Below are 14,852 nucleotides of genomic sequence, written 5' to 3' on the forward strand. Positions count from 1 at the left end.
CGGATTGGGCCTCTAGCCCAATATATACATAGATATATACTACTGGGCCTATCACCCCTACAATGATCATAGTCTACTTTAAGTGAAAATTTATTTGTAAATTTTAAAAAATAAATACATAATATTTATTTTAAAAGGAGTTTTATTTATTTATTTTAAATTATTTAATAATCTATTATAATATTTGGTTCCTTAAAAAAACTTGGATTTGCATGATGTGCATTCATCACGTAAAATAAATTAATTTTTGTTGTTTGATTTCTACTACATATTGTATTGTTTAATTTTAATTTTAATTATATTATTGAAACATTTTTCTGTATGAGTATTTATTTGCATGTATGTATTATGATTCTATCTTAGATGGTGTATCATTACTATACTTTGACTCCGAATTAAAAATCCATGGGGGCTTTTTTTTTATGCCCTAGACACGTATCCTGAAGTGGTTGGACAGTTTCTAGTCTAGCCTTTAGCCCAGATGAGTTATGGGGTGAGTCGGAGCTGACTCTTCTGTGGAATGACCTCAATCTGCTAGACCTAATCTGTGCACAAACAATAAACCCAAGACCCAAAAATAAAACTAAATAAATGTTGGTTGCCATAGGTTAGTGCATGCATAAAAATATTCAGGACCCAACTCCCACAACTTTGTTATTTCAATCCAAAGGTATACAAAATTGTGGGGTTTGAGACTTGAATAAAAGTGATCCCACTCAAATGATTCTTTCTACAAAAAGATTCAAGTGAGAAAGGCCTTGAGCGAGAGAAGAAAGTTTCCTAGTAATGCATGTCACTAATAATTTTTTTTTTTTTTTTTGTTACCACCAAATAAATCATATCCAGGCAAGCCTTATAAAGCATACTGTCGCCATGTCAGCCAATCCCTGAACTTCTTGGAGCACCAGTTGAGGAGCAACTTGGACGTGAATATGTTTAAACGTCTTTTGTAATGTCACAATATCTTCCATGATCGGGACGTTCTCCAAGCTAGTCAAGCGATGTGTCTGAATTAGCTTTACTCCGTGATTTGATTGTAGAAAAAGGATTACCTCCCTGAAACCTTGTTTCCACGCCTCATACAAAGCTTCTCTAATTGTGGATAGTAAGTTGGTTTCATCATTGCTGGAATGCCAGGAATAACAACCTTTACGAATGGACTCGCCTAAACGATTTTTTATCACAAAGGCACCTCCATTCCAATTAGCTTCGTGCGAACGCTTTTTTATATCTACTATAATTATTGCTTGCCAATTCTGAGATCTGCATGTAGACTGATTTCCAACAATTTCAATAGTTGTTGAACCAATTTGGATATATTCATCTAACTCTATTCTCCATTCTGTCATGAAGTAATTGATGCTTGAGATGGCTTGTTGGACGTCAACAGTTTCATTCTCAAATAGAACCTTATTTCTATAAGTCCAAATCACCCAAAGAGTGGCACTAATATCTGTAAGAACATTATCTTCCTATCCATTACCTGCCTTATATTTCTCAAGAGTGCTTATCAACCATTGTCGGATAGATGGGATAGCATCAGAACGAAAGTTCCGTGGCGAGCCAAACCATAAAGCTCTAGCAAAAGGACATTTGAGGAAAATATGGTCCAATGTTTCTTCTTCTTGTTCACACATTACACATTTGGTGCTAACAATAATTTGTCTTTTGTTTAGCTCCAATCTAGTGGGTAGCCCATTATGTAATAATTTCCATAAGAACAGACATATTTTATATGGGATTTTTAGTTTCCAAAGGTGTTTCCAGCCATGTCTATTCATACAAAAATTAGTTGTACCATCTTGCCCCTTGGTAATCAGTTTGTATCCTTCGTTTACTTTGTAGGTCCCCTTCTGTGATTGCAACCATAAAATTTTATTCGGAGCTCCAAACTTTGAGTGTGGAGTGTTTAAAATATCTCGTGCAACTCTCGTTTCATATATATTTGCAATGATTTCAGCCTTCCAAGTGCCTGTTTCAGACTTTCAGTATCCATAAGATCTCTAACTGTGTCACTAATAATTTTCTATTACAAGGGCTTTTCGGCTTTATGGAAAATGGGATGAAGATAAATGTTTTGAGAAACATCTACTACTATCACAACTACTACATATTCATTTCATCATGTTGATTCTTCCCTCTTGCCTTGATGTTGCTTTGGCCAGCCAAGCCATTCCCTTTTATACTTGAGGTTGGATAGCCAATTTCCCATTTTACCTTTTTTCTCCTTTGTTGACTCCCTTTTGGGGTTGGGTCTTCAATTTGTCTTTGGCAGGATAGGCTCTCTTTTTTCTCCTTTTTCTTGGGCTTGGCAGAACCCTCAAATTTTGGGTATCAACAGTCTCTCTTCTCGTGAAAACCAACTTAACTGTTAAATGATTATGGTTAACTTCATAAAAACAAAGCAATTGAACTATGCAATAGAAGATTCGTTGTACTAACGGTAACTTTCATTAGCTCCTACAAGGCTGTGACACAATTTCATTGTCAAATTATCACCCAAACCGCATGGCTTTCTAATATTTAGGGTTATTTTCACTTAGTTATTTTACTTAAGAATAGAGGGGTTCAACAATATCACCCTTGAATTTTACGGTTAGCATCTATTTGTTCTTTCAACTTTCCATCTGAACATTGTAATTTAAACAATTCTAAAATCTCACCTTCTACTAATATTTTACCTTAAAAACTATACAATGATTTGAAAATGATTTTTGTTACACCATTAATTTTTTGAAGTACCTATCATTACTAAGTATAAATTACATTACAAAATCCCATAAGCTTTAATAGAAAAAATTTCAAAATATTAATTTGTAAAGTTACAAATTGTACGCAATAAGTTTACCTAAAATTCAATTCAGTCATGTAACTTTTGACTTATCAAGCAAACCAAACACCCTGTAAGTGTAAATTACATTATAAAATCTCATAAGCTTTAATAGAAAAACTTTCCAAACATTAATTTGTAAAGTTACAAATTGTACCTAGTAAGCTTACCTAAAATTCTTTTTTTTTTTTTTTTTTTGAATCTAACCTAAAATTCAATTTAGTCATGTAACTTCTAAGTTATTAATTTCAATCTTATAACTTACTTTCATTTTCAATCTTATGTTAAAGGGGTTACAGTTAAGCGTCCCAAAGCAACGTAATTTTTTTTTTTTTTTTGAATTTCCTACACATCATTTTTAAGACACCTAACAACACATTGTAAAAGAATTAGATGGAGACATTGAATAAATGTAATAGTTATAGTACTGAAATTAATAAATCAAACGTTACACAAGACTAAATTGAATTTCAAGCAAAATTAACGGATGCAATTTATAATTTAGCCTAGTTAATTTATTATAAACCAAAGTGCAGGGTTTGATTTATTGTAATAATAAAAATTAAAGAACCAAATTGATAATCACATCTACGTCCAAGGATAGTAATTACAAAAATCTCAAAATATAAATTGGGTAAATAAACAAATTTTACCTTAAAAAAAGAAAAGTGAAACTAAAAAAAAAACTATAAATAAAAAGAGCTGACTGGTATCAGTATGTAATCTGGAACTTGCCCATTGAGGGGGGAAATAAAAGTAAAGCTTATTGGTGCCCTGCTTTTAGTCTTTCTGGAGGAAAAAGGAGAGTACTGTGCTATAGTTCACTCTTAAAAAGAGTAGCCTAGTCCATATTCAAAACCTATCGCAAAACCCCAGCACAACCCAACAGAAAATAATAATTAATAACAATATAACAAAGGAGAAAGGGTAGTAGAAATGGTGGATCAAAGAGAACTAGTTCCAACATTCTTTTCTACTGTTAGAACTTGTGGACTACAGCCTACACAGATGGCATATTAGCCAATTGTAATGAACTTGGAATTTGTTTTACTGATTTCAACTACTCCTATCTAGATTTAACAATCACAGATACAATATTACAACAACCTTTACAAAAGATATAATCCCTACCTCAGAATCTATTCCAACTCTTAGGGAGATTCTATTATAAAATAGATGGTGAAGATAAAACAACAGCCTATATCTAATCTTATTTTACACATGCCAAAGAAGAGGTTCTCTATCATAATCCTTCCATCCACAAAGCATGATCAATTCATTCTTTACAGAGACATTTGCTTCAACACATTGTTTTCGCTTTGCCTACAAACAAAGTAAAGCATTCGATTTATACTTCAAAAGTAACGGGATTCAAGATAATAATTATTGCTTGGGGAGAACTACCTTCTTAGTGAGAAAGGTACGTCTCATGCATGCCTTGATGCATCATCATGCAACTGTGCAGCTCTTACGTTGGGATCATCCTGCCATGAGGAAGAAAAACCCATTATAAGTCCTGTGGTACAAATGACATGATCCTGCAGAATTGTCAGAATAACCACGCAAACTTACTCGAATGCCATAAGTGAAACCAGTTGGTGTTCGGAAAAAATCCATTTGTCCCTGCAAATATAAAACCCCAAATCATAAAAGGACACCATTTGAACAAGGTAATAGACTGAAAATTATGGCTAGCATCATAGGGTGCTATACCAGCCCATGCATGCTTTGCTGAGCATTGTAATAACCATCATGGCTCGGTGCTATTGAGTTCAATTGACCCTACACACATGAAACCCAGATTTCAATATCAAGTTATTAACATCTTTAGTGCAGTATCACCAGTTTATGCATTGCAGTTATATATATATGATATACCAGCCCCTGAATGGTCTGTTGATTCCCATAGTAGGTATCACGTGTTGGTGCCATTAGGTTCAGTTGTACCTGCAAAAATATTAAAAGTATAAATTGAAAAGGGGAAAAAAAAAAAGATTATGTTCTTTGCATAGTTGTAAGATACATGATGGAGCTATAGTTCATCATACCATTCCTTGCATGCTCTGTTGTGTGCCATAGTAGCTATCAAGGGTTACTGCTCTTGAGCTTAATTTGTCCTACAAATAAAATTCCTCGATGTTAGTTATTTTTATTCCTTTACAAAATAAAATAATTCTAGCACAGTCCACAAAGTAGCATCGGACTTTCCTGAGTTAGTTCTACCGAAGCACAATTAAACCACATACACAAAAACATTATTTCCAGTATGACACAACTTAAAGCACATAATGGAATAACCCAAAAATAAAGTGTTTCTTTACAGGCCAACTATTCATAAGAAGGGACAAACCATTTGCTGCAAGCTGTCTTGTGTGCTAACGGTCATAACATCTGACTCGGAGTTCACCTGCAATTTATGAAGGAGGTCATATTTAATGAATATCACTTGAATACAAACATAAGCAAGCCAGTCGCAATCAACAGCTAACCTTTCTTTTCTTGGTCGGATTCTTTTTTTTATTTGTCCTCCCCATGCTTCTACTTTGGTTATCTTCTTCAATGCAAAGTAGACCGTGAGTGTCTGATGTGCCAACTTCTGTGAGACTCTTACTAGAATTGTTCATACTCACACAGCTTCCAAAAGCTTCATCTAGTGTGCGGATTGCAAGACTGTAACTCTCCTGAGAAAGGGATCCCTCTTCACTCAGTTTCATTGCCCGTTGACATATATCGTTGTAACGTTGCATCCTAGATTGTACCAGTTCAGATACTTCTCCCAATAAATGCCTACTCTTTGCATCTTTTGTCCAACGTTTCAAAATATATTGAGATGGGATGGCAGAAAGGCCACAAATTTGAAGAACAATCATTGCATGTCTACAAAGATAACCTTTGTATTCATATAACCGGCATATACAAGATATTTCTGATTTCATTTCATTCCATATAACCATGAAGTCTTGACTCCTGTCAAATTCTTGAACTCGGAAAGTAGTGATTGCCTCATCTTGTCTTTCTTTTTTAGGATGACAAGCAACTACACCAAGAAGCTCAGCTTGAAATTTCTTGAACACAGCATGTGTGTATACCACAGAAACACTCTTCTCCAACGGTGAAGGAGATTTTAATGTAGGCTGTTTGTTCCAAGTATCAGAATCTGCCTTGGCTTCCTCTTCATACCGATCCTGTAGAATTAATTCATACTGTTTCACAAATTCTTGTACTGTGGTTTTCTTGTGCACAAATTTATCAAAAAAGGAATTTACACTCTCTGATCGCTGAACTGTTGACATTCCAGCCAAACAAACATCCTTCATGTATGTTGGCACCCATAGTTTACGATCATCATATAGTGACTGCATCCATTCATCCTCTTTGAGCTCAAATCTTTCAAGAATTTTCCACCACCGTTTTTCAAACTCTTCATTTGTCCATGACCTGTGGATGCATTTTTCAAATTTTGCCATAAAACTTTCATGCCGTTTCATTGTGTGACCAAGATTTTCAGAAACCTTCCCCAATATATGCCACAAACAAAAGCAATGGCGAGTATCTGGAAAGACCTCTAAAACAGCTGATTTCATGGCTTTGTCATGGTCAGTGATTAATACTTTTGGAGCTTGCCCACCCATTGCTTTCAGCCATGTCTGCATTAGCCAAGAAAATGTAGTCACACTTTCATCTGATATCAGAGCACATCCAAGCAACATAAATTGATAGTGTTGATTCACTCCAATAAATAGAGCAAGTGGCATCTTATATTTGTTTCTAACATACGTAGTATCAAATGAAACTACATCACTGAAAGTGTTGTAGTCATGCCTACTTTTAGCATCAACCCAGAACAAACTTTTTAGCCGTTGATCTTCTCCCAGATCTATTGCATAAAAGAAGTTTGAATTTATATTTTGCATCTGTATGAAAAAATCAAGCAAGATCTTAGCATCTCCTGTCTCTAGTGCCAAATTTCGACCTTTATCAAATGGATTTTTGGGGTCATTCTTAAGACCAACAACATTTTTGTATTCAGCAAATTGTCTAGCCATTGCAGCATACATCTTTCTTGTTTGTTCACTTACAGCCTGGGCTGGTAACAGCTCATGGTTGTGCTCCTTAACAAAACTATGTATAACCCATTTTCCATCCGGCCTTCTCTTCACATGCATACTTGCTTTGCAGTCTGTCTTTGAACACGACCGTCGACCCGTTGCATTTTCAGAGTCTGGCTTGTTCTGCCTGGCACGTGGTCGATTATAGGATTTGTCATACTCTCGCTTTGTCCCATATCGAGAACAAGCAAATTTTGCATCAATAAATTCTCTTGAAGTCTTTGAACGGCGGCTGTTTTGTATTGCAGTATTGAATCCCATAGACCGAGCATATTCTTGATAGAATGAGTATGCTTCCCCATGAGATTCAAATTCCATACCAGAAAGTGGCTCAAGATTGGTATCTTCTTTAAACACTCCCATATCCACTATGGGAGAATTCAAATCCCCACCATCTTCAACACGCACCTCGACTCCAACATCAACCATATTTTCACCCTCTATATCTCCATTATGCAGTTTCTCATCACCATTCAAGATGTTATCAATCGCATTTGGCTCTTCATCTTCCTTGTCATGCTCACCAGAAGGTAGTCTAAGATCTATGTCCATGATGTCAGTAAATTACGTCTGGCAAATGATTATCCAGGCTGAAAAAAGGAAAGACAACACGTTAGTATCAAACCATTTTTTTTTTTTTTTTGAAAAGTATGTTTGTGTCAAACCACTTGACAACTACAAAACAAAATCACACCATTAATACTCATGACTATTATGACAACGGACAATTAAATAAAAATATTAAGCTCTTCTACTCTTCTTGACTCATTAGTGAATTTCGAGCCTATATTATTTAAAGTAACACTAACCTCCAAAATAAAAAAGGTAGAAAAATGTGTAAACTAATCTAAAACCACAGTTAATCAAATATACAAAGAACACCTAGCATGTAATAGAAATTTGCATTGCACAACATGTTATTTCACAATAACAAAGGCAATTAACTCCAGTTAAGAGCACCAAAGGCCAATAACTTCTCACAGAGCCATGATTGACAATATACATCAATATCATCCAACGTGAAATTGATGATATTGATGGACGATATATATCAATATCATTATTCAAAGTTTTCAACTAGTATGCTTGTAGCATTCAAGATTTTCTTTTAACAGGGCCGGACTTCTTTCTCAACCAACAGCCAAAAGACAAGCAGAGCCAGTAAAAGATACAATCCATTTTTCTAAAGCTGAAACTTGTTTAGATTAACAACAAAAATAAAAAAATAAAATAATAACTACTCTTTTACATAGGTTATCCATTCCAGAAGATGAGACACCACTATTTATCTGAGAAAATTGTTTTGACACATTTATGCTAATGAGCTTTAGCCCAACTAGCACCTCCTCCCTTATAGGTGCTAGGTGGAGGGTGAGGTCTTGAGTTCAAGATCCAATGAGTGGGTGTGTAACTAACTAATAAAATTTTTTACACTTTTTTATGTTTATTTCACTGGTTTGTGATAACACAGATGATATATAAGTGAAGCACATATACACACAAATGCATATATTAAAAAAAAAAAAAAAAAAAAAAAAAAAAAAAACATACATTAGAGAATGTTTTAGGACCCTTCCAACAATCTAAACCTTGAATCTTGCACAGCTTGTCCCTTCTTGCTCCAATTCACATTCCAAGACCTGTGTCGTGCATCTAAATTTTGTCCATGCTTTAGGGTATGTTTGCTGAAAGGAAAGTTGATATTAACATCAAAATTTATACATCTACATTCCGCAGCAGGAAATTAATAAGCTAAATTAGAAGCACAATGAGGTTATCCCCAATACCAAGTAGCTTAGAAAAAATGTTTTCTAGAGATCATTTTGATCATTTTAAATCCATTGTCAAACTACAAAAGAAAAGCCCTCTCTACCTGTTCACATTGGCACTCAAGGTGGATTGTATAACCTTCAAATTGATGTCTTAAAAAGAAAAACCCAAAAATAATATAAAATAAAATAAAAATTTCTTTCATTTTTGATGGCACAAACTTCCTTTTGAAGGTTTGGTTTCTATTACAAGCCAACCAGAAATACTTTTAACCAAACTACTAAGTGGCATCTTTTCATCCATAACAAGTAAATGGAATGTCCAAGACTAATTTTTTTTTATATGAGAAAGTCCAAGACTAAATAGTAATTAATTTTAATTTTTACACAGGCAATGCCCAAACAATCTAAAGCAACCAAATTACTCTTAATTTTTTGCCAAAGACAATAGATAATTCTCAAAAAGTATCATAGATTACATAAGTATTTGCCTCAACCCAAGAGTCAAATACATTCAGATCAACAGGATCCATGTTCATAAGACATGACAAAAGTTTCAGACAGGCTGTCAACCTCTTGCAATCCTCCTTTATCAAAGCTTGAGACTAGCTATGCAAAAAGGATATGACAAAGAAAAAGAAAGGCCGTACCCAATGCATAAAGCTCCAATTTTTGCGACATCTAGGAGAGGTCATAGTAGCCAGCCTTACCCCCAATTTTTTTTTTTCCTTGGAGAGGCTGATTCCTAGACTCGAACCCACAACTTGTCGCTTTTGGTGGAAGACACTTTCCTTTGCACCAAGGCCAGGCTCGACCTCTAAAGTACAACAAATAGAAATTCCCAAAATGCCAATAATAAAACTATGTAATATTAAGACTATGAAATATACATACAAAGGTCAATACTAGCATCTGCTGAGCGAAAAAGGAGAGTCCTTATTCAATCCTAAATCTCAGCTATAATCATAGTTCAAACCAGAAAGGAAAATTCCTCTCAAAAAGCAATACTACATTATGGTTTTAGGTAGTTATGTATCTCTTTTAACTGTTTAAAGGATTTAATTAAAGATCAGGTTCTCTTTAGATTGGCTTTTTCACACTATTTTATCCTGTCAGCAGTAAAAATCAACCACATAACCAATATCTTAGGTGTCTAATTCTCTCATTTTCTAAGATTCTTCAAAGAGCCTTATTCTTCACACTTGATAGGCTTGAGCAGTTTGAGAGAGTGAAATAAAGGTATCCTTGCATGAATTTTTTAAATTAAGTTACACGCACAATGTGTTTCTTGAACCCACTACCTCAACCTTCACTTTGCTCTTACAAGGGGTGGAGGTGGCATATGAGCTAGAGCTCATTGCTCTTACAAGTCTAATGCATTAAAATTCGGCACATCATTTTAATTATTACTCCTATCAAACTTGCATTCCCTGCACCTAAATTTAATGTGTATTTGACCTAAAATTCTAACAGGTCCCAGATAATAAGACTCTAAATTGCATTATCTGCTAATCAATTTCTAGACAACCAATTTTATAGTTTTTTTTTTCCCAGTAGGTGATATAAAAGTTTTTTTTTTTTTCATAATCTTTACTAGGTGTCTCAAACTTTGGTGTTTTTTTACAAGTCTTGTGGGCTAAAATTTAAATCATCATTTTAGATATTGGTCCACACGTGATCCACTGACAGATACCAACTAAAACTGGATACCCAATATAATCTTTGAAAATCAGCCATAGCATCTAAGAGAAATTCTAAGATTTGAATATTTGATGGATATATATATGGAAAAAATTCATCGGATATTTGGAATTTGGTTCCCCTTTGTTTGATTTGGACTCTGTGGCGAGAACAGAATAGGAGAACGTTTGAGGATTTGGAGAGTTCTAGGGACCAGCTTCTTGCTCATTTTGTTGGGACTTTGTTTGATTGGTCTCGAGCTTGGGGACTCACAAATAGAGATTCTATTCCTAGTTTCTCGTCGTATATAATTTTCTGTTTTCTTTGTAATTATTTAGGCTACTTTATATCATTTTGCATGAAGTAGTCTCTTTTCAATAAAATTTTCTTACTTATCAAATACCATTACACAAAATCCCACTTTTGTGAGTTCTAAGAGAGGCAATTGGAAGGCAACCTTGCCCCCAATTTTTTGAAGAGGCTGATTCCCAAAATCAAACCCATGATCTGTTGCTTTCAATGGATGCTTTAAAATTTTAAATACAAATAATTATAGGAAAATTTTGGTACAAAATGATGGGAATCTTCCATCATTACATCACATGTTTATATGGAATTACTTTAATAATAAATGATTAATGAAATTAGTTGCAAAAATGATTTCAGTATAATTGGACAGTGGGACACAGTTATGCTTGCACGGTGCAAGGCATGCACACTGAAAGCGGGGGAGAAAAAAGAAAGGATAACTAAGATATCGACTCTACCCAAACCCACACAAAAACCTAAGACTGTATATTCAAAATGGAGAAATCCCCTGGGCCTCTACTGTTTAAGGGGTGAAAAGAAAGTGTGGCTGATCATTCATCTGAAGCAATGAATTCAAATTTTCAGACCCAGAGAAAAATTTCCTCAAAAAAAGGTTGCAAAACAGTAGGGTTGAAAGGAATTTCGGAATAGATTTGTACATTAAGCTTTGAATTTATGTTGGAGATCAGGAATTGGAATCAATATTGGGTTTCTTGGACTTAATTTAACTAATTCAGTTAGAGGTAATGGCACAGATAAACTCTGTTGGCCCCCTTCTAAACAAAACTCAAATGGTGGGGTGAAAAGCATTTGAAAGCCTAAGGGCCCAACAAGAATAGCATTCTTTGTTTGGACTGCACCTTTTGGGAAAATCTTAACCATAGAAAACTTGAAGAAAAGACATATTCTTGTGGTGGATTGGCACTATATGTGCAAGAGGAGTGGGGAAACAATGGATCATGTACTTCTTCATTGTTATATTGCCAAAGAGGTATGCTCTATGGTTTTTAGCATTTCTGGGATTCAATGGGTTATGCCTAAAGGAGTCATGGAGTTGTTAGCTTGTTGGCAAGGCAGTTTTGGTCGATATAGGTGCATAGAAATTTGGAAGGCAATTCCTCATTGTTTAATGTGGTGCATTTGGTGGGAGAGGAATGCCAAAACAAACAAAACATCCAATTTGGAAAGGAATGACTAAAAATTCACCAAAACATAAAAATTATTGAAATTTATTATTGTACTATATTTTGGTAGATACTTTTAGTCCCAATCGTCATAGGGCATAATGCCAAAGGGCTTTAACTCAAATGATACTTTCTCTTTCCATAATATCGGGATGGAGGGGTGAGGTTTTGGGTTCAAAACCACAACCTATAAGGAAAAAAAAAAATGAAGAGAAAAGAGGGGGGGCGGGGGTTTGAATAGCTTACAAGCTTGTTATCAAGAGGGATTCATAAAAAATCCCCCTTTTTTTGACTTGCATAGTCCCCCTCCTTGTGCGGGGAACATTATCTTATGAGATGGTCTTATAATACAATTCTCTCTTGTCAAGAACCTTGTAACTAAATTGATTGGCACCTCCTAATCTTTCCTTAAAGGAGAGATCCAGGGTTCAAATCCCCCCTCCACCAATTACTGAATTATAAAAATAAAAATAAAATAATATTCTCTCACAGCATGTGGGACCTACAGCTGTGGGACCCACACATACTACGAGAACGAGGTCTCCCCCAACCCACCAAAAAGTGGTTGGTAAGAAACAAAGACAAAACTACAATGACCCATTCACCCGATACCCTCAAACTTTTATTTTCAAATTGGAAGAAGGATTCCAGCTGCATATCATGAATTAAATTCAAGATTAAAATCAAAAGTTGTAAAATCAGAAACCCAAAAATGTAAGATTATCTAAGAAAAGGCCCCGGACCTTAAAAGTAAAGGCCAGATTCTAACCAAAGAATTACAATAGTAACTCAAAATATTTTTAACAAATATGGCCTAAACATAAAACCATCAAATGTTATGATCCTAGATTCTTCAAGAGCATTGCCAATGCACCCACGTAGTTTGGCAATCACCTTATACTATGCTTTTATATTAATGACAATAAATACAAGCTAATACAAGAAAACTAGGTTAAAATTCCTATTCCTTAATCACAATTCCCAATCTAATTGCAATCAACAAGGCAAGCTAATTTGTATAAAAGTAATGATACGGTTGCTCATTGCATAATATCCACCCCTAATTTTTTTTTTACTCCAAAAAAACAAGGGAATTGGACGAGAATTTAATCCCTAATGCTTCAAAAAATCACATTCTCTGCTCTCTACACATGACTACTCAGCTCTGAATAGCTGACTAGTGTTAGTAACAATACACAAATCACATAATTGCAACAACTCAAGGCACTATTCTATTTTTTCAGTTTCCCACACTTTCTGAGCAACCAAACAGAGAAGTAAGAAAATTAAACAAATTGGATTGGCTAAAAAAAAAAAACTAAAATTTCAGAGAGAGAGAGAGAGAGAAAGAAACAGACCTGTGAATAGCATCGGAGAAGCAGGAGCGAGTGTAAGCGAGTGAGGAAAGAGCGTTTGGTTTGAAATGAAATGTGTGTGAGAGAGAGAGAGAAATGTTTTTAGGGTTTGGGGTCTTACACGCTCTCTCAGCGAGTAGCGATTTTTTTGGGGGAAAATTTTGGGGGTTTTTTCAGTTTTTACTTGCTCACTCAAAATTATATTAATTAATAAAAACAACAATTTCAATAAACCCAAAACCAAAATAATAAAAATAATTTATCAGAGTAGAGTAGAGCAAGAGCGAAAGATCAAAGATTGAAGAAGAAGAAGAAGAAGAAGCAGCAGCCAGCGGGTCTGACCGTCTGAAAACTGAAGAAAGAAAGAAAAATTTTGGTCACGCGAGGGGTGGAGCGAGTGGACCAAACTCAAGCCAACACCTTTTTAAATCAAAATGCGGTTTTTTTTTTTTTTTGTATAAATAATTTTAACACTTTATTTTTTGGGCAGAGATAATAATTTTAACTTGTTCGAAGCACTAAGAAATATTAGTCGGGTTATAAACTATGTTTAGTTTTTCTAAAAACGAAGTAATGCTAGGGACATATAAAATTACACAATTTATATAACAATTTGTTCACGTGGCGAGTTGTGAGTAACATAGGTGTAATGGTGGGTTCATGTGGAAACACATCTTTACCACTCACAACTTGCCACATAAGAGAGTTGTGACACAAGTTGTGTTATTTTATGTGTCTCTAGCATTACTCTGTATACTATGTTTTATGTGGAACCCATAGTAAAAAAAATTTGTTTGGGTTTGGGTTTTTTTTTTTTTTTTTTTGTTCTCATATTCGTTTTTAATAGCAAAAAAAATGTGAGAATGAAAACAATTTGTTATCATTTTTATTTTTGGTAAAATGAGTTTAGTGACATTTTTATAAATTAAAAAAAAAAACAAAAACAAAAAAAAACAACAACCGAAGATTATGGAAAAATATTGTGAGCTTATCAAATAAATAAAAAAGTTGTTTTTATTTCATATGTAAACCTCCGTTTGGATACCAATGAAAAATGAAAATTATTTCACTATTCAGCTTATTTTTGCTTTTATTCATATATTCCACTACACTTTTTAATACTATTCATAGCCACTGTACTATTTCAGCTAATTTTTACCTTTATCTATAGTACTTTCAGCAATAAATTTTCAGTTTTAGCAAAATAAACGATATCCAAACAGACCCTAAGAATCAAATGACAAATAGTGTACTAGTGTTTTATTGTTCTTATATTCAGAAAATTGATAAAAAATAAAAATGAATACTGAAAATAAAAATGAAAACAAAATATGAGTTATTGAAGGAACCAAACAAGGTAAGCTACAAACTAGTTTGTAGCCAATGACTACAACTTCTACTAAAATAATTAAAAAGACTACTTAAAATAAATAAATAAATAAAGACTCTTAATGTGAGTAATATCGTCAAGCACAAAGTTTGGTTAGAAATTTGGATGTAGTCAATGGATACAATTTCCACTAAAAAAATTAATATAACTACATATTTTGAAAATCTAATCATCGGATTGCATGTTCTTTATGTTTGTTGCATGTCAAATTTCGTGTCAATCAAAC

At 34.1% G+C, this 14,852-nt stretch overlaps 1 protein-coding gene across 2 annotated transcripts; it reads right to left on the minus strand.

Annotated features, from left to right (window-relative positions):
• Window positions 1–3,746: 3,746 nt before the first annotated feature.
• LOC126721088 (protein FAR-RED ELONGATED HYPOCOTYL 3) lies at window positions 3,747–13,633 on the minus strand. Of its 2 annotated transcripts, XM_050424097.1 has the most exons (10): window positions 13,240–13,633; window positions 8,491–8,624; window positions 5,320–7,529; window positions 5,181–5,237; window positions 4,879–4,947; window positions 4,709–4,777; window positions 4,544–4,612; window positions 4,403–4,453; window positions 4,235–4,314; window positions 3,747–4,153 (listed from the first exon to the last, which is right to left on the minus strand). In XM_050424097.1, the coding sequence occupies exons 3-9, from the start codon at window positions 7,489–7,491 to the stop codon at window positions 4,258–4,260; spliced, it is 2,544 nt and encodes an 847-aa protein (XP_050280054.1). In that variant the 5' UTR covers window positions 7,492–7,529; window positions 8,491–8,624; window positions 13,240–13,633; the 3' UTR covers window positions 3,747–4,153; window positions 4,235–4,257. The 2 variants fall into 2 exon arrangements, with proteins under 2 accessions (XP_050280054.1, XP_050280055.1); XM_050424098.1 differs by lacking the exon at window positions 8,491–8,624.
• Window positions 13,634–14,852: the final 1,219 nt, after the last annotated feature.

The sequence above is a fragment of the Quercus robur genome, chromosome 4 (genome assembly GCF_932294415.1).
Source record: "Quercus robur chromosome 4, dhQueRobu3.1, whole genome shotgun sequence".
NCBI lineage: Eukaryota > Viridiplantae > Streptophyta > Magnoliopsida > Fagales > Fagaceae > Quercus > Quercus robur.

Excerpts from the sequence above, each read along its gene's own strand:
- LOC126721088 (XM_050424098.1), bottom strand. The coding sequence starts at position 7,491 with ATGGACATAGATCTTAGACTACCTTCTGGTGAGCATGACAAGGAAGAT. Across the intron at positions 4,778-4,878 it reads AACAGAGCATGCAAGGAATG|GTACAACTGAACCTAATGGC; the intron begins GTATGATGAACT and ends ATATTTTTGCAG. Across the intron at positions 4,613-4,708 it reads AACAGACCATTCAGGGGCTG|GGTCAATTGAACTCAATAGC; the intron begins GTATATCATATA and ends TCATGTGTGTAG.